Raw genomic sequence first — 21,307 nt, forward strand, 5'->3', positions numbered from 1 at the left:
GACCCACATCCAGGTATTCGTCTTCCACTAGTACTTTTAGCACTGCCTCTGGCCTTCCACTTGGTCATAGAACCACAGTTCTGTATGTAACTAACGTTTTGGTTGGCTGTATGAACTACTACAAAACATGAGAATTTTGGCCATTTTCATCTTAAAACATGATGATAACTCTCTCTCTATATATATATATATACTGTACACACACACTCACTGGACACTTTATTAGGTACACCTTGCTAGTTGGACCCCCTTTTGCCTTCAGGACTGCCTTAATTCTTTGTGGCATAGATTCAACAAGGTGTTGGAAACATTCCTCAGAGATTTAGGTCCATATTGACATAATAGCATCACGCAGTTGCTGCAGATTTGTCGGATGCACATCGATGATGCAAATCTCCTGTTACACCACATCCAAAAGCTGCTCTATTGGATTGAGATCTGGTGACTGTGGAGGCCATTTGAGTAAAGTGAACTCATTGTCATGTTCAAGAAACCAGTCTGAGATGATTTGAGTTTTATGACATTGGGAGCCATAAGAAGATAGGTACACTGTAGTAATAAAGGGATGGACATGGTCAGCAACAATACTCAGGTAGGCTGTGGCATTTAAACGATTCTCAATTGGTACTAAGGGGCCCAAAGTGTGCCAAGAAAATATCCCTCACGCCATTACACCACCACCACCAGCCTGAACCAGACAAGGCAGGATGGATCCATGCTTACACGTAGTGTGTGTGTGTGTATGTATATATATATTATAGAGTTCTATATATATATATATATATATATATATATAATATAGAACTCTATAATATAACTCTATAAGAGCTTAATGTTGGCTTTGTGTTCTATGAAAAAAATAAAATAAAATCAAATGTCAAACATAATTAAGAAGACCTAAATGAATCAAACATCAGACTGAAAAAAAAAAAACTTTATTGTGAAGGAGTATAGTACAGACAATACATGATCATAAGTGTTAACTGCATTGACAAGTCTTTAAAAGATGGGCATCAATGCAGCACCCATTTAAGAAAGATTGTTGCAGTTAAAATACTTTGAACAGTCTCACAGAGTTTGGTGACTTCAGAATCGTAATACATAGTATATAATTAAACAGCATCAAATATCAAATGATTCCACTTCTACCAAATAGATGATCTTCTAATTATACTATGATAAATGCAGTAATTTATCAGTCATTCAGAAATATGTCAAGTTTCCCACCCCCAAATAAGTTAAGGGCAAACACTCACCCACAGCCAGTTTCATTGTTAAATCACAGTCACTTTGTTAAGAAAGGTTGACTTAAAATTATGGATGGTTTTGACTGTAACAAAAGACATCAGTAATGTTAATGAAAGTCCAAACACACTTCTCACTATAAGTCACAAGCTTTTTAATGCCAAACATATCAGAAACAAATCTGATGACACAGACATATAAATCACAAATCAAATCCACTGAAATTAAAAAAAGAAAAGAAAATCAAGAAAAGGACAAAAGATGTATAAAACTATATCTGTACTTAAATTAAATGAAAGAATAGAAAGTGCCTTAAGTCAATCATTAGTTTCAGCTAAGCTTTATTTTAAGGGGAAAAAAGTTTTTTTTTTTTTTTTTTTTTTTTTTGGAAAGGTGCTTGATACTATTTTAGGATAAAGATCAGATATGTCTTCATTTAATGTATATATTTAGCAAAAGCGTAATTGTCACCTTATTAAAGATTTTATTGGAAAAAAAAGTCTCTGATTAAATACAAATACTTGACATTATTTTAACTACTTTAAAGTACATGTAGCTTTTACCAAACTGTTGCAAAGTACCTTTTCAACATGGCATCAACAACAATTTTAACAATAAATTTCCAGGGCTTTTCCAGGTTTTCAATGATTGTGGGAACCCTGCTGTAATTTGTGATTTTATCAAGCGCTTGATACTATTAAAGGGTTAAAGTTTTGGGTTCTAAACTTATACTGAAGGCATATGTGCTATTGCCTCATTTTCATTTTTAAATTCCCATACTCCCCAATCATTCAAATACATTTCTCATCAGAATATTTTTAGATAATGGACCTTAATGACAATCACATTATGAATTATCGGTAAGTGCTACCAACTGTACGTCAACAAATCTTTTTAATGTTGGAGCCTACACTGACCTTTATATCTAAAATGACCCAGAAGCTTCCATTAGAGCAAGTCTTGTTGAAGTTCTGGCAATGTTGACGGTCTTCCAAAGCTCTAAACATCTCAAGTAGTACTTTTTTTTTTTTTTTTTTTGGTAAATGTCAAATAAATAATATAATGGATCAAATGTATTCCACTTAAATTAAATACTACATATATATTTCTAATAAAAGCAACAGTATTTAAAGAACAATTAGATGGTATGATTTAGATGAGGTTATTTGTATATTTAAGAAACAACCACTGAACTATGAGATTTCATGAAAAATGTCTCAGATTTCTTATGTGGACCAAATTATTGCTCTTGATTACATTCTGGAAAAACATGAAAAATGGGTTGTTTGGGTATTCGTCAAAGAAATAAAGTCATAGGTTTGGAATAACATGACATTGAAAAGATTGTATTTTTTATTTTTGACAATATTTAATACCCCTGCAACCACGAATTTTGGCAACTATCTGTGAAATATTTAGCAACAGTGCAAATGCTTACAATAAAAAGCCCATATTTGACAGGCTTTTTAGATCTTGGCATCAAATCAAATAAAAATATAACTGATGTAAACACATCCAAAATCCAATGCATAACCAACAAAAATCACCTGCATTACATAAAGAAAATTAGCAACAAAATAATAAAATACCCCAAATATTCTCAAGAACATCATGATGAAATACAGACCCTTAAACACAACTGATGTTGAAACCATATTCAGAACCACACAAATCATTTAAAAAAAAAATACAAAAAAACCTTGCATACTGGAAATTTAAACACACGTGGTTCCACAAGGCCAATTATATGGTTAAATGACAAATGTTTCAAGACTGCCATGGTTATACTCAACATTAATACAAAACATTGTATCTGTGTTACATATTGTTATCCATTTGTGCATTTCAGATTAGAGTAAACCCTCACAATGGGTCTACATCGCAATTGAATGATGACATCAAACTGAAACATTCCTATTATAAATCAAAATAGGAATATCTGTCTACAGTGCTGCAAGCATATTATGCCGACAAATGTTTTAGTTTTTTTTTTGCATCTCATACTTGTTTGAAGTGCAGATACAGTGTTACTGTTTACCTTCTGACAGTTAAGAGTATGAAATAAAACAAATGAAAAACAATAAAAAAGCCTCTTGGTGAGTAGTATACTAGAGCCGATGAGCCAAAAAGAAACTATGGTGAAAAATGAAGAATCCAATGATGTAATCTAAAAGTATCATCTGAGTGGTCAGAATGGATTTTTTTTTTTTTCAGTATCGTTAGTTTAAGGACTAAGACTTACCCACGCCCATCCAATCAGAGTCCCATAAAGCCAGGTACTGAGATATAGTTTTCTACCTGACTCTGTTAACAGCATTGGTAAAGTGAGGCCACCCAAAATCAACAGAGAAGGCAATGTCTTTGTAAGACTAAGAGGCGACTTTTGGCTTTCTCCAGGGAACCTGCACTTTTTCTCAGGGTCTTCAGAATCATAGAAAGTGGTAAGAAGCCTAAACAGAAAGAATAACACATTTTTAAAACATTTTGAAAGAGCAACTAAATCACCATTTTAAAATAATCCAGCATTTCCAGTACACAAAATACGTTAATTAACAGCACCACTATTTTTATCGTACGTTGTAATTTGCACACATTTTTTTTTCAGTTCAGCAAACTGGAAATAACCCAACACACTCCTTAAATGATTCTATGGCTTGACTCTAGTTCTAATCACTTTAAAGTATATGTAGCTTTTAGACGTAACTGTAGCACACAATATTCTAGGACCTTTCCAAGTTTTCCATGATCATGGGATCCCTGCTGTGATCAGTGATTTTGCAAACATACCATAACGAAAATAAGTGTATGCAGGGTAACACTTTTTGGTTACACTTTATTTTAAGGTGTCCTTCTTAAAGTGTAATTATACATTTATGTTGATCATGGGATCCCAGATTTTTATTATATATATATATATATATATATATATATATATATATATATATATATATATATATATATATATACACACACACATACATATATATATACACACACACACACTGAGACATGTATTAACTACATGTACTTGCTATATGGTTAGGGTTATGATTTGGCTTTGGGTTACTTGTAATTATTCATAATTTCTTGTAATTATAATAGTAAGTGCATGTAACAAGGACACCTTAAAATAAAGTGTTAGTCACTTTTTTTAAACAGTGCCCTTGTTACACTTTACATGTACTTAATATTGTAATACCAATACCAATTAAGCCTTACATGCAACAACCCTAAACCAAACTCTCATCCTAACCATACAGAAAGAACAGGTAGTTAATTCATATTACCAAGTACTTAAATATCAAGGACACCATAATATAAAGTGTAATCGTATGTAGATATGTATACGTAGTTAAGCATAAATAAGAATGATGGACTAGGGGCTTTTTCGGAAACTCACTTGTCCTTGATTTCAAATCTTTCATGTAGCCATCTGCGGAAAAACACTGGCTCCACAGGAATTTCCCTCATGTCCAAGCGGTTGAAGTGGATGTGCACCCTGGGGCATTCCTTACACAGGAACTCTATCACAGAGAATTTAAATTAGATAAAGGCATTTCAGACAACCATCAGACAGAAAACAAACAAACAAACAAACAGAAAATTGAACAATTAAAAACTGTTTATGAAAGTGAAATAAAATAAAAATAATTATTTAATAATTACATAAATTATTTCACTTTAAACATAGTAAATTTACAATACTTCTGTCTTAATTTGTTCACTTGCAAGGTTTCATTTTTGACAGAAAACTGCTGGGAGTTTTTCCAGCAAATGAATTTTTCATTACAAATATAGTGACATGCTGTAAATGTCTGTCTGGCACACATTGTGTTCTCAAATGCACACAACATACTCGGTTACTAACGTAACCTTGGTTCCCTGAGATACGGGAATGAGTACTGCTTCTGCTAAGATGCTTTGGGAAAACCCCTTTAGAGGAAACTCTGCTAGACCAAGCTCAGGAAGAGGCAATGCACCTTAGTTACATAACCATGCCTCGGCTTCAGGATGACCTTGGGAGTCGTTGGGCTCGAATTCGAGGCAGGTAGGGCTCACCAAGAGTGCCTGCAGATCACCCATATGCTTTAACGATGCTAATGCCAGTAGCAGAGCAGTTTTTAACATCAGGGGACGAAGATCAATGGTCTGCAGTGGCTAGAAAGGAAGGCTCTTCAGAGCCCTCAGGTACCATGTAGGGACAGTGACAGGGCGAGGCAGGTTGAGTCTCCTAGACCCTTTCAAAAAGCGAACATCTAGGCTGGCCCACCAACTGGCCAACTATAGGAGCGTGTGAGGCTGCTATGGCTGCTACATAGACCTTAAGCGTGGAAGGGGAATGACCCTTATCCAGAAGCTCCTGCAGGAAGGACAATATTAGAGATATGTTGCAGGAAATTGGGTTTGCGCCGTGGCCCATACACCAGCAGGGACAACAGACCATTTAAGGGCATAGAGCTGCCACTTGTAGAAGGTGCTCTAGCTTGAGATATTGTGTTTAGCACACTCTCGGGGAGGTCCGCAGGCTCCCATTGAGAGGGCAGAGGTGCAGACCCCACAGCTCGGGCTGGGGGTGCCATATCGTTCTGTTTGCCTGAGACAAATGGTCTCATCTCAAGGAGATGGGCCAGGGGGCTGCTAGCAGCAGCTGAGACAGCTCTGCGAATCAGTGTTGGGTCCTCCATAGCGGGGCCACCAACAGAACTTTGTGTTTTCGCTCCTTGATTCACCTGATTACCTGTGGAAAAGCTTAAAGGAGGAGGTTGGGCCAGTCGTGGGCCAACACATCCCTGTCCTTTGAAAAGTAAATTGGGCAGTGAGAGTTGCCTTCTTAGGCAAAGAGGTCGACCTCTACCTTGCCGAAGATCTTCCAGATTCTTTGAACCATATGTGGATGGAGCCTCCACTCTTCTGAGGGGATGTTGCTCCGAGATTGCATGTCCGCTCCTTGGTTCAACCTGCCTGGCACACCCGTGTTGAAAGCGTCCGTCAAGATCACCTTCCTTATGCAGATCATTCCCTGGAGTACGCAACATTCCATCCACTGAGAGTCTTTCCAAGGGGCCAGAGCTGCTATGCAGGCCTGGTCCACCTTGACAGGGGGGAGTGCTGTTGTGCGGGCCTGGTGTTTTTTGACATGGATGAAGGGGTTGGATGAGGAGAGGGCTGAGCTGATGTAGTGGAGATGTGGTATTTTTGAGGATTGGCATATTCTGAAACGCCTTGAGAGGGCAAGGGGCTCCAACCTTGAATGAGGCCATGAGCTGCTGAATAGCCAAATGCACATTCTGGCGCAACTACTGCACTCATTTCGTCTTAGTTGAGAACTGTTCCCAGGAATGATTGGCTGGGGGACAGTATGCTCTTGGCAAAATTGACCCCGAGTCCCAGGCATCCTAATTGGTTAAGGAGGAAGGATCTGTGAAATAGCAGATCATCTTCTGACTGGGCCAAGATGAGCCAGTCATCGGGGTAATTCAAAATGCAGATTCCAATCTGTCTCAGTGGGGAAAGAGCATGCATTTCGTAAAAGGAGGAGCTAGGGACAGTCCAAAGGCAAGGACCATGTATTAATATTCCACTACCTCAAAGGCAAATCTCAAGAATCATCTGTGGTATCATCTAGATGTGACAGTAGGCATCTTTCAGATCCAGCGAAAAGAACCAGTCCCCTGGGCACACTTGCGAGAGGATCTGTTTTAACCCTCTGAAGTCGATTAACATGTATACGCGTTTTGAGGCATTTTCTCCTGATAACCCTGAAAAGAACTTAAATTACACTTTTTAGTTTTGATCGTACAGATAAGAGCAATACATCAATCGAATCTTTAAAGGGTCTACTTTTTTTGTATACAGACATAATAACAACAAAACTTTGTGCACTTATAAAATAAAGAGCTGAACGCGCTTTTGAGATGATGATGTTTCACTAAAGCACGCGGCTTGAATACGCCCACACAACAGAAGACAACGCAGCGAGATTGTTCTTGAAGTTTTTTTTTATTTTACTGTTTGCTTCGCGATGAGAGGAATAAGACATAATTCACCTCAAAAAGATGTGATGTGGTTGAGGATTTGAGATTTGGATTTCCTCAGAAAAAAAGAATGAAGCACTTTATTCAGCAGAGATCATAAACATAAGTAAGTCTCTTTTTATTTATTTATATACTTGTACTAGTTTTCACATAACGTGTAAACATTTTACTAGTTAGACTTTTTCCAAACTATAATATATATTCCTGACTAAATGTATAATCAAGTGAAATATTATGAAGTTTCAATAACAATATTCACTACTATACCATTCAAAAGCTTGATGTAAATAATATAAATGTATATGGTGTCCCGCCCAGCGTCAGTTCAGGCAGGCCGCGTAGTCAAGCTCCCGCTATCAGCTGATACCCAGACCTAACAGTTGATCTGATTGCTAAGCACTCAATTGGTCCCTTTCAAACAGGGCGCCCTATTTAAATGCATTCTCAGTCTGCTGCTTGGCTGCTTCCACTGCACGGCTTGCAACCCACCTCCTCCCCTAACTCCTCCTTAACTTTTGTTTAACTTAATCAGTGACATTCTGTTTTCATTGATGCATGCTCTGTTCTCAATGGGGAATTGATTTGCTGCTTTCCCAGTTTTAAATGGGAGATTGTCCCCAGAAGCTGCTGCTGTTCCCTACTAGCTTTCATGGAGCTCATGAAAAGGATGGGTAACTCAGAACAGAGCCATACCGCCAAATGTAACTTAAACAATCATGCAAATAAAAAATATGAAAATTGACTAAAAAGAATTGTCTATGGTATTTTTTGACTCAAGTGGTCCTGACTAAAATAAATGTAACCGTAACAAATGTAACAAACAATGCTGTTCTTTCAATTTACCCCCCCCCAAAAAAAAAAAAACCTGAAAAAATATTCTCAGCTCTTTTCAACATTAATAATAATAATAATGATAATAATAACAATAAATGTTTTTTTTTTGTTCAAAATAAGATGTTGTTAAAATGATTTCTGAAGGATTTGTGTGACTGGAGTAATGGTGCAAAAAAATCAGTTTGAACGTCAGCTTTGATTGTTCTTAATAAACTGTTTAACTGCACTCACAAGTGAATATTAAATTATGTTGTGGGATAATTAAATATATTCTAAATAAACTACAAACATAAAATTATATACATTTGTCCTCACATTCTTTCTTGTAACGCTTCCCCTCTCAGTCACTCAACTGCCTGAATGGCTCATTATGCAGCTCATTATTCAGGCCTTTGTCTTCTCAGGTGTGAATCACATAGATATTCATGATAGTTGACACCTACTCGCATATGACTTTTACCAACAAAAAGTTTCTTAGAAAATTTAAATCAATATATTGTTTTCTGTAAGTGTGTAAACAAGATGATTTTCACATCATTTAGAAAGAAAAATTCTAGGCTACAAGCTCCAGTTCTCAAAAGTCCCGAGAACCAATGTTCTGTATGTGTTTTATTGCCTTATTCAAGTGATTTAACATTTTTTAGTTGTTTTTCACTTACCACGCATAACATTTTTTTCTCAAAAACACAATCATGTACATACATGCTGCTCACATATTATTATAGCCCAGTTTGTGCTGATTACAGTGAGATTAGACTTTAGCCATTTAGATATTATAAGAAACTGTAAAAAAAAAGCACAAATGTCAGGGCATGACAAAACTTCTCCAGGCCTCAAAAATACCCTTAAGACTCCAGAGGGTTAATGTAACAGCCGTTTCATGAGGGCAAGGTTCAGGTGCCTGAGATTGAGGATGGGCTTTAGATTGCCATCTTTTTTTTGGGGACAAGGAAATAGCGACACACAAATTCAAAGCTGTCAGTGACAGCGTGTTGCTTCAATCCACCTAGGTAGATAGATTCGCTTGATGTAACAAGGGGCGCTGATCTTCATGTGTAAGATACGGATCGAAGCGCAGTGGGGAGAGTGAGCACGAAGGCTCTGTCAGCATGAGATCACTCAGACCCATTCGCTTAGCTCCCAGACTTTGCTGTTTCTCTCTCCGAGGCTCGCTGAGATCGGAGAAACAGGAGAGTGGGGCTGCCTCATGAAGGGGGTCCGCGAATGGACAAGAGCAAGACTCATGCTCTGAGTGAGCATTCTGTCTCAGTGAGAGCGCAGCGGGGAGAGCGAGCACGCTGGTACAGTGCTGGCATGCGATCGCTCAGACCTGGTTGCTTAGTTTCCTAGCTGCCTTCAATGAAGGGGGTCCACGAGTGGAGAAGAGTGAGACTCATGCTCTCAGTGAAAGCATTCTGTCTCAGTGAAGAGCAGTCTCTGCGTGGGGGCTGTCCTGACAGGCGATGCACTTACTGCCCTTCTGCATTGTGCAAGATTCCGTGCACGAGCCACACTCGCAGCGTGACATTTGTAACAACGTTGCTAAAAATTTTGCTCTTTTAGAACTTACCTCTTAGAAATAAGCTCTTTTAGGTTCCCCAGATGGCGGCAGGGGATCAGCTGGGACTGCTGCTGCTGTGACGCGGAAGGCGGCAGCAAACCGGCGAATCAGCCGAGCAGAGGATCGCTGGTTCAGCTTGATCCGCTGCGAAGGTGATTCTACTGTGAGAGGTTTCGAGTCTCGTAGATCAGTGAAAAACTTAGTCGTCGCTGAAGGAGAAGAAATGGCTCCGCTGCTGAGCCATTGATTCATTTTTAATCCATTGCACGCACCAATGGCCATGCAGTTATACTGCGTGATTGAAAAAGGCTTCAGTATTCAGAGAAAAATAAGTTTTCCCAAAGCAACTTAGCTGACGCAGTACGAGTGAATTATCGACAGGGAACTCAGGGTGCATGCACCAGATAGAATTTAAATTTAGGCATTTAGCAGATGATTTTATCCAAAGCATCTTACAAATGAGGACAACAGAAGTAATCAAAACCTACAAAAGAGCAATAATATGTAAGTGATGTTACAAGTCTTGGTTAGCCTAACACAGTACATGTAGCAAGTTTTTTTTTTTAATAAAAAGAAAACAAGTAGATAGAATAGAAAAATAATACAGAAAATTAGTGTTAGAGGGTCTCTCTTTTTTTTTTAAAGAAAGAAAAGTTAGTGTTAGAGGCTAATTTTTTAAATAAAAAAAGCAAGTATTATAAAGAGTGCATGTGTTAAAGGCTCAAGACTTATTTTTTGGAGGGGGGCTAGATTTGTGAAACGAGTCACTCTAAGACAGTGAAACATCTAATCATGAGCTGCTCAAATGTAAATGAACAAGGACCATAATTATTTTAATAAAATCACAGCCCTTTTGAAAGATGATTCAATTGAAAGATGATTTGACAAAGCAATGGGGCAAAAAACACACTGGTAGATATTTTGTGTTTTAATAAGAAGTTTAAAAATATTTTCAGTTCATTATGAAACTGTGGTAGAACAAATTACACTGTGGTGGGCCACTATGTAATAATCAAGAAACAAAGACTTGACTCTTGTAGGCTACTATGTAAGCTATGTATTTTCTATATTTAAGAAATTTCTGCTTTTACCACATGCATTGTTGAATGTAACAGTGTTAATTCATAAATTATGAACATTAATATCCGCTTGCTAAGTAATGACGTATTGAATACATTTTCGGGGTTCAAGTCTCTACTAGGTTTCAAGAGCAATTTATGATCACCATCCATTTATAGCATACCTTTAAGCTAAGTTTTAAAATTGTTTGGGGAACACTACAGTCTCCAAGCTCACTGTGTCACAAACACCAATATTTTAATGATTCATAAAAGATCAATCTCTCTCTGGCCAACTCAGATTTCAGTATGGAGATAAAGGTCAGGATCATGATTTTTAAGCAGTATTACAGCACATTGTTGTGTGTACTGCATAAGCTCATTTTGTTGTTTGCTCGTGGGATCTGACAGAGCACTTGGACCCAGAAATGGTGACGCATGACAAACTTTGATATTGTGGCAGCATGTTGCTCAATAGTTTTTTTTTTCTTTTTTATTTAGGAAGTGACAATATCCTACAGCTACCCAAATGTTGTGACTGTTTATTCTGTGTGAAAAACAGGATGTTTTTTTTCATGAAACCTCTTATTGCTTTAGTGTTTTTGGGAACCAATGGAAAATAACACATTGTAACACTCACTGTTTACAGGAAGTAACAGGAAATTCACATATCTATTATTTTTTTTCCAGCCCTCAATCAATGATTTAACATTGCGTCCGCCTTCTTTCCTGTGCTAGTTTCAGTTGATGAAAGTAAACATGCTGTTTAAACTGAAAACTGAATGTATGATAACAACAACATACCTGGCATTGTAGGAGCTGGATGTCTCTGGCCGGCTGCAGTGAGTTTTCCCTCATATGCAATGGTTATGTCATATACAGCATCAAGGTGTTCCTTCATAGTCTCAATGGCAACGTGTGATGCTTTCATTCTTGGTTGTTGAAAAACATGCTTCAGCACAGCAAGTCCTGCAATAGGCAAGACAACATGACTATTGCAAATAAATTAGTTTGAGAAACTGCAATTTAGTACATTGGGAAAACATTCAGAAATGTTAGCCATCTATCAGTTACAGAAAAAAAATACACACATATATATATAAAATTAAATATATATTTACAATGCCTTTGGGAAAACATGGTGTACTTAAGCACCACTCTGCTTACTTTAGCCATAAATGGATTCACCCCAAAAATGAAAACTGTCATTTATTTACAGTGTCTTGAATATTTGGTTTTGAATATTTACACTTCTCATTTTCATAAATGGATATAACATTAGAAATCTGCCACTGTCAGTGTTTGTCACTCCTAAAAATTAGCAGTATACTTGGGCATTGGTTATGACAAACAAAACTTTTCTTCAAAATGTGAATGTATTACATACAGAAAGCAAGCAAAGAATGGTCCCTTTACAGCAGGGCTGAAACAATTAGTCAACTTTAATCGACAACATTGAAAGTTTTTTATTTTTGTTGAATAGTCATTTGATCTCTTATGACCTAATAATGTCCTGCAATAATGTGGTTTGACTAGTGTGGAGCTATAGCACAGCTTATATGAAAATGTATAGAATTTGTAAGTTAATATTTTTAACAAATTACAAAAGCTGAATAATCAAAGCCTATTGATAAGTTAAATCATTAATAAGTGAAATCATCAATTAGTCTTTTAATGTTTTTAATAATTGGTAGATTAATCATTCCTGTTGAAAATTAAATATAGTACTACGCTGACTGAAGTCTGTAGTCAAGAAACTACATACTGCCTAGTGAATGGCTCAGGTTACAACACATAAATATAACAGGACTATCATAACTATCTTTTTCTCAGGGAACCTAGGTTACTTTTGTAACTGGAGTGTCCCCTATAACAACGGTCTCTAAGGTTGCGTTTATGCCACATGGGGGAAGGATATACCATAGGGATTTAAAAAACCTAACAAAGGTTGATGACGATGACCAGCTGGCTGCCTCCAATATCCCCCAATAGAAACTCAGCTGGACCAAGCCCAGAAAGACTTCAGTCAGTGTAGTGCCATATTTAATTTTTGGCAGAAATGAAAATGAAGCTTTGAGAGATAGAAGTACTGAGTGTTCAATGGCTTGTTCCGTTGTTTTACAACATACCAAGAGGCCATCCCCCTAGTGGAGAGGGCCCTTACTCCAATGGGGGGCACTCAGAGCCCACAAAGGCATAAGCCAGGGATATTGCATCCACTATCCAGTGGGATTATCTCTGCTTCGTAACTGGCAGCCCTTTGGAGCAGCCCCCAAAGCAGGCTAGAGTGTTCCACATAAATCCTGAGGGTCCGGACCGGGAAAAGTTAGTTAGCTCCCTGCTCATTCTCAGAGGAAGGAAGGGATAACCGAGTCAGTCAGGGAACCACGACTAGTTTTGTCAGAGTGGAGCCCCAAGTAGAACAGAGCATCCGGTCTCCCTGATCCATCTGATGACCTGAGGGAGCAGAGCAACCGGAGCAAAGATGTACGGGTGGTCCTTGGGCTATTCGTTGGCTTGCCAGCATGTCCTGTATCATGGAGAAAAATGCTGAACAGTGAGAGTTGTCTTCTGAAGCAAAGGAGGCATTTGTGGCCTAATGGTTAGAGAGTCGGCGTTAAAGATTGCAGGTTAGAGTCTTAGGTCTGGCAGAAATTGTTGGACCTGAGTGAATAACCAGCGTTCTCTTCCACCCTCAATACCATGACCTTGGTGAGACCCTTGAGCAAGGCACCGAACCCCCAACTGCTCCCCGGGTGTGTGTGCAATATGGCTGCCCACTGCTCCGGGTGTGTGTTCATGGTGTGTATGTGTGTGTGCTTTTGGATGGGTTAAATGCAGAGCACAAATTCCGAGTATGGGTCACCATACTTGGCCACACGTAACTTCACTTTCACTTTCAAAGGTTTGCCTTTCCATTTGGGGGTAAAGTCTCCATTCTCACTGCTCCAGGTCAATCCATGATCAGCAGAGTTTACACGTCACGTTTTGGTAATGGTACATTTCACTTGGAACCTCAACTGAGGTGGTACTAAAAAAATGTACCACATACCATGCAGTGGAAAAGCGCCATCGGTTGAGGTTCCAAGCGAACCGTACTGTTACCAAAACGTGATGTGTAAACTCTGCTGATAAGCACCATAAAAGCGTCATAAACAACAGTAAATATTCCTGATTAATCATTGCTTTCAACATGCCTGTAATTAGTAGGGCTGGACCAGTATATTCGATTATTTGAATAATCGTTCAGTGGGTTTGTATTCGATTTTCAATTTTGAGAATCAATTTTTTTTTTTTTTCCACCTGGCATCCCCCGCTAAACAGTTCTTATTCAGGCTTGAATGAATCGCCTGTGAGTGAACTTCATGATTCATTTCATCTGGAAGAGAAGACAATAATGCAGAAGACCTCAGTTGTGTGGTAGCACTTTAAATTGAGTGAGGACAAGACAAAGGCAGTGTGCCAAATATGCGATTTGAAACAGCACATCAAGTTTGAAAAATCACCTGAGTTCTGTTAAGTGGCACGCCTATAGTATATTGTTGGTGTAAAAAAAAAAAAAAAAAAAACAGCTGCTTTTATCCACAATGTTAATCAGTCATTTTGCACATGATATAAAAACATGCACTTAATTTGCTTGGAAAATACTTGCAAATACAGCAGTGAAAAAAAAAAAAACATACAGTAGCCTAGCCTAATAATAATTTTTCTATATTAAAAGTATTGCTCTTAACAGACCTGTGTGTTTTGTATCACTCGTGCAGTGTCCGTTCTCGAAGCATATAAGCCCTGCCTGCGTGAGGCATGCCGCTTCCGGCTCGCGCTGTTCTGTAGTTTATTAAAAGTTTATTAATTCTGAATGTGTCGCGTGTCCATATTGCACAAAAATGCGACACTGCACTGCCTTGGGTCCACAGCAACACCTGAAGTCGACTGGATGAATGGTTCTTGACATAATAAAATTGTGTTGATTACTACTGAAGCTTCCAAGCTCAAAAAATGGTATTCGGACCAGCCCTAGTAATTAGATAGAATACTCAACACTGCAAAAACACAAAAACCAGAGTGTGCACATAAATACTTCCACCCCCAAATCACACAACTGACCTATTTTGAATTCAAAACTTAAGTTCTATGAGTATGTCAAATAATGTTTTCAAACATCAAATATACAAAATTTATTTTGTGTAAAATGTGTTTGGCTGTTTAGAGATTAAATTATATATCGATTTACCGATATTTTTTCCCAATATTTAAGGATTTTACCATAATCGGATATCGATTTTGTCATATCGAGATTTACTGATAAACACATCCTGTGGTGTTTTCAGAATTGCATGCAGGACTGCCATTGCAGCACGTCTGAGGGGAGAGGAGTCAACAGCATGCACATGTAAAGTATACTTGCTTTGCTGTAATTAGTAAACTTTATTTAACATAAGAGCCATTAATGCACAAATTAGATGATATATTAATGCCTGATATGTAGTTTATGCAGCTTGGATTTAAGAAATACAGATGAACTCACAGTGTCACGTTAGATAATCCATTGAGTCCTGTCCCAATAAAGACATAAGTGCCTGAATTAAATTATATACAGTCATTAATGAGTGCATGTTGGAAACAAAAGTACTGAATTTAATTCTCTCTCATCTATATGCTCATTAGTCTCGTGAAGTTAATTTTCATTTCGTTCACCAAAATTATTCATTCAGATTCATTCACTGATTCGTTCAGTGACCATTTCTTCATATTACATAAATACGCCAGCAGGTGGCGAAAAAGTGTCTTATGTGTTATGTCTCAAGTAGGGCTGTGCGATTTGGAGAAATATCTAATTGCGATTTTTTGACAGATATTGCGATTGCGATTTGATTTGCGATTTTAATTTTGCAAAGTCAAGCTTCAGCTTAATTTGACAATAGTGTGCAGCACAGTATGGGTATCATTACCCTGCTGAAAAAACAACAATAGAAAGCATCATAGAAATTCTTATGGTTTCCATTAAAAAAATTACAAAATTCCTTTTTGTAGTGTGTTTTGGGCATTATTCCAATAGGAATTACTGTTGCGTTTCCCATCTGCCAGATTACATCCCACCAACAGAATCCATCAAATACCAGTAGACACCATTATAGTTTTACATTAAAGCCAATATACTGTAATTACCAGTATATATAACCCTTAAATCCATTACATTTCTATTGTGTTTTGGGAGGGGTACTGTGGCGGGGGGAGGTGTGGTTCAGCGAGGTCTGCGACGGGGGAGAGAGAGCGAGGAGACGAGCGGCGGGCGGTAAGTGGGTCAAGTGCAAAAATAACTAACACCTGGGTCTCGTTGCAGTGATTGGTGTGAGGAGGCAGTATAAAAGCCAGTTGGAAACTGGCTTAAGGAGAGAGAGCTGAGGACTCGTGGGGAGTGCGAACAGGAAGCCCAAAGAGACTAAGGCTGCAGTATTGTGAAACAGGAAAGTTTGAAGTGTGGCGCGATTGTTTTATTTTGGTTTAATTAATAAAATACCCACGAGCCTCAGAAAGCCGACCCTGGTCTCCTTCCTTCTCATCCATACAACTAGAAACTGTATTACAGGTACAATTTTTTTTTTTTTCAGGGGGTATTATTATGGTGTTATTACTTTTTTTGAATTTTTTATTTATTATTATTTTTCAGAGAAGATTAGTTTATTTTGTGCAAATAAAGAACTATATTACTTCAGTCAATTATTAATGTATTACATATGGTTACATAGGTTGATTTATTAATATTTAAGCATTTGGGATTTTAAGAACAAGTGTGCTGAATGTTTCATTTCATCCAAGTGAAATTAGCAAAGCAGTTAGACTGAATTAACACTTGTTTTAAACACGGAGCCAGGCGCTAGTTGTTACAGGTTGTGCGCGTGCATCAACCTCATTCTTATTGTCAGATGTGCTCGTGGGAGACGTGCGTGGTGGAGACGTGCGTGGTGGAGCCGAGCGCGAGTATACAGAGCATTACGAGACAGGCTGCATGTGTGCGGCAAGTGTAACGGCTCCTATGTGAGACGCGGATGAGAGAAGCATTCAGAGACACAGGCTGTGTGTGTGTGGTCTTCTGAATTGGGAATAGCGATCATCCATTATAAACTTTTCAAATTAGAATCTGTTGGGGAGATAAAATGTGCAAGATAATGTTCATGTACTAATAAAAACATCTAAGAATGTATTTTTTACCCTCCAGGCCTGAAAGCAAAACCGATAAGGGTTGTGACACAGCTCTTGAATAAATTAACTTTACCTTTTTTGTTTGGTGTCTGTCATTTCGAAGCCAAAATAATCTCATATTACATAAGTTTTTCTTTAGTATTCATTTACCAACTATCGATCTGACCCTGTAGACGCCATAATCTCACACTCTCTCTCTTTCCTGTCTTCTGTTTTTTTTAAATGGTGTGTGTTTATGCAGTTGGCTAGAGCAGAGCTGACTGGGGAGAACGGAGGTGCGATCACTCTATTGGCTAGTAAGGCTGCCACTCAAGCCTGGCAGTCATGCATATGCTCTGGAACAGGGAAATATTGCGTCCACATGGCAGGCTTTGCGATTAGCAAAACCGCAACATCTCAAATCGCGATTACTATTCAATTTCTATTAATCGCACAGCCCTAGTCTCAAGTCAACGAACGTATTCACTTGTTACAAAAACTGATTTGGCTTTATTAAAATGTGTGCATAATGTACTCATTAAATAAAGTCTAAATAAATTGTTCAGATAACCAAAGCACAAGTTTTTCTTGCATAATTAACATTTTAATTGTCTGGTCAGACAATTACACATTCATAAATCGGGGATTTAATGTAAAGTTATGTTTTGTATGCTAAATATGAATATATAAACAAGCGTATGTGCACAGTACCTACAGTATAACTGCGCTTCTATAATTTCATATCTCAAACTTGAAGGCTATTGGGTCGAGGTTTAATCATTATTGACAGGATGAAATAATCTGGTTCACCTAGCTGCGCATGCGCTGCTAATAGCGCCACGCTGCTCTGGAGGGAGGCATTTTAGTGAACAAGAAATATGAGTCAATGGATTACGCGAACATGAAAAATTCGTTCACCTAAAAGATTTGTTCAAAAAGAACGATTCGTTCAAGAATGAAACATCACTAGTTAATGCTCAGGAAATGCTCCAGCACGGCCACTGCATGTAACTTTTTACAAGATTCACTTGTTTAAAACACCGTAATTATATAAACATTTACTATATCACCATTATTTCGCAAATAAACATCTAAATAAATACAACTCTATGGAAATTAATTATTATCTCCACGAGCAACTGAAGTTTAACTATAGTTCTGTGTAAATGCATAAACAAACAGAGCTTTGTCAGCAGGCATTTCACAAAAGTCCCACATAAACGAAAGTTTTGAGAATTACATAAATATTGGAAATTGGAAAAGTTGCTGCTTAAGTTTTTATAATAGCAATTTGCATATACACGGGAATGTTATGAAGAGTGATCAGATGAATTGCATAGTCCTTCTTTGCCATGAAAATTAACTTAATCCCAAAAAAACCTTTCCACTGCATTTCATTGCTGTCATTAAAGGACCTGCTGAGATCATTTCAGTAATCATCTTGTTAACTCAGGTGAGAATGTTGACGAGCACAAGGCTGGAGATCATTATGTCAGGCTGATTGGGTTAGAATGGCAGACTTGACATGTTAAAAGGAGGGTGATGCTTGAAAATCATTGTTCTTCCATTGTTAACCATGGTGACCTGCAAAGAAACGCGTGCAGCCATCATTGCGTTGCATAAAAATGGCTTCACAGGCAAGGATTTTGTGGCTACTAAGATTGCACCTAAATCAACAATTTTATAGGTTCATCAAGAACTTCAAGGAAAGAGGTTCAATTCTTGTAAAGAAGGCTTCAGGGCGTCCAAGAAAGTCCAGCAAGCGCCAGGATCGTCTCCTAAGAGGATTCAGCTGCGGGGATCGGAGTGCCACCAGTGCAGAGCTTGCTCAGGAATGGCAGCAGGCAGGTGTGAGCGCATCTGCACGCACAGTGAGGGGAAGACTTTTGGAAGATGGCCTGGTGTCAAGAAGGGCAGCAAAGAAGCCACTTCTCTCCAAAAAAAACATCAGGGACAGATTGATCTTTTGCAGAAAGTATAGTGAATGGACTGCTGAGGACTGGGGGGAAAAGTCATATTCTCAGATGAAGCCCCTTTCCGATTGTTTGGGGCATCTGGAAAAAGGCTTGTCCGGAGAAGAAAAGGTGAGCGCTACCATCAGTCCTGTGTCATGCCAACAGTAAAGCATCCTGACACCATTCATGTGTGTGGTTGCTTCTCATCCAAGGGAGTGGGCTCACTCACAATTCTGCCGAAAAACACAGCCATGAATAAAGAATGGTACCAAAACACCCTCCAACAGCAACTTCTTCCAACAACCCAACAACAGTTTGGTGAAGAACAATGCATTTTTCCAGCACGATGGAGCACCGTGCCATACGGCAAAAGTGATAACTAAGTGGCTCGGGGACCAGAATGTTGAGATTTTTTTGGGTCCATGGCCTGGAAACTCCCCAGATCTTAATCCCATTGAGAACTTGTGGTCAATCCTCAAGAGGCGGGTGGACAAACAAAAACCCACTAATTCTGACAAACTCCAAGAAGTTATTATGAAAGAATGGGTTGCTATCAGTCAGGATTTGGCCCCCAGAAGTTGATTGAGAGCATGCCCAGTCGAATTGCAGAGGTCCTGAAAAAGAAGGGCCAACACTGCAAATACTGACTCTTTGCATAATGTCATCTAATTGTCGATAACAGCCTTTGAAACGTAGAAGTGCTTGTAATTATATTTCAGTACATCACAGAAACAACTGAAACAAAGATCTAAAAGCAGTTTAGCAGCAAACTTTTTGAAAACTAATATTTATGTAATTCTCAAAACTTTTGGCCACGACTGTATATGTAATATGAAAACTAAATTTAACATGAAAGACTGCTAATAATCAACACCTTTTTTTTTCTTCTTCTTTTTTAAGAAGGAAAAAACAAAGTGACGTATGGACTTACTTCACTCAGTCATTGCCAGGGCTGGCAGTTTGCAAAGAATGCCAAATGAATGGGAGCATTGGGTCAAAATCTAAAACAAAAAATAACTCCAACCTGTGGACCCACTAAAGACACAGTAGGTGGCTGCCCAGAACGTGCTTTTTACCGCTGTGGGCGTCACCGTGTCTGCAAAATGCATTTGCAGCTTTTGACCGCTGAGTGGAGCTTTAACCACAAGTTATTAAGCGAACGCTTCAAAGTGCATTTTCACAAACAGTTTTGCCTTGCCGATTTTACGTTTGATGGCTGCAGTCAGTGGAAAATGAAAGAAAACACTGTAGGCCTAGATAAAATATTTAACATTCACTGAAGCAAATTTAGCACTTAAGTTATGTGCATTTCTCATTTAGACAAAATTCAAGCAGGATAAATGTCAAGTCTATGAGCCTGTGCTTATATTTAAGCTACGCTATGTATTACACCATATTTTAGATGTGAAACATTTAACAGGTGTGCAGCATTATTTATATTATATAAATCATGTGTTATATTACCTTAAAGAAATGGTGGTTTACTTTGCACCGGAGCATTAAAAGCGGTAGCCTATTTCAGGCTAGTCTACACACATGGATTCTAAATGTCAATATTCTTACATTACTTAATATTTGTCACAATTTATATGTTAAAATTCCTTTAATAAAACAGCATGCATTTTTGTCACGCACATACTTTGATATTCGTAACCTGCCCTTTATTTTGACAAAGAACTATGTGGGGAAACGATATCTGTTCACTTATTAAGAAATTGTTGCCTATTTTATGAATTCTCTCCTTTATTTTAGTACAACATGAGGCACTGTATAATTTTGCTCCCATTATTTAGGCCTAACTAAAACAAGAAACGGATAAATTAAACTTGGTGCACGATTTAGCTAAATCACTGAAACTGAAAAGAAGGGATGAATTAATAAAACTCCCTCTGTTTAAACTCAACTTCTCTCAATCATGCTAATGACTGATAGCCTACTGTGTAGGTCTATATACTGCTGTGATCTGTTTCAGGCTTTCCGTATCACAACATTTTAGAAATTAATTTAATCTAATATTTTAGAAATTGCATTTTTCATTCAGATTCAGCCCTGTGCGGGTCAGAAATGCACAGGCGGACTGAAGGACAAATCGTCAACTAATTTAAATGTCATATAATGTTCATTCTCTCTACTTATATCTTATTTAAAAATGTAATTTGTTTCACATAACTTGTGTTCCTATCTGCTCTGAGTGTGCAAGATTTGGTTGTTCGGCGTACATGCTGCTGAGTGCGACGCTCAAGAGGTGCTGAGGAGTTACATCATTTATTATTATTGTCAATTTTTCTTCATTACAAATCGTGTTTGTTTATGTTGTATCATTGCATGTAAAAAATAATTCACTTTGTTATGCATATGCAAAATGTGAAACTGCAATCTTCTTCTTAGTCTATAGCATTTTATAATTATTTGTACAAATTTAACTTAACCTGCTTT

At 37.9% G+C, this 21,307-nt stretch overlaps 1 protein-coding gene across 1 annotated transcript in view; it reads right to left on the reverse strand.

Annotated features, from left to right (window-relative positions):
- Nucleotides 1–3,368: 3,368 nt before the first annotated feature.
- LOC109059441 (1-acyl-sn-glycerol-3-phosphate acyltransferase epsilon-like) overlaps nucleotides 3,369–21,307 on the reverse strand; it is a 93,695-nt gene continuing 75,756 nt past the window's right edge. The window contains exons 3-5 of the mRNA XM_042736311.1: nucleotides 11,538–11,702; nucleotides 4,646–4,769; nucleotides 3,369–3,695 (exon numbers count right to left, since the gene is read on the reverse strand). Coding sequence (XP_042592245.1) covers nucleotides 3,470–3,695; nucleotides 4,646–4,769; nucleotides 11,538–11,702 — 515 coding nt within the window. The 3' untranslated portion in view covers nucleotides 3,369–3,469. The remainder of the gene's footprint in view (nucleotides 3,696–4,645; nucleotides 4,770–11,537; nucleotides 11,703–21,307) is intronic.

This window comes from Cyprinus carpio, chromosome B13 (assembly GCF_018340385.1).
Source record: "Cyprinus carpio isolate SPL01 chromosome B13, ASM1834038v1, whole genome shotgun sequence".
NCBI classification, from domain to species: domain Eukaryota; kingdom Metazoa; phylum Chordata; class Actinopteri; order Cypriniformes; family Cyprinidae; genus Cyprinus; species Cyprinus carpio.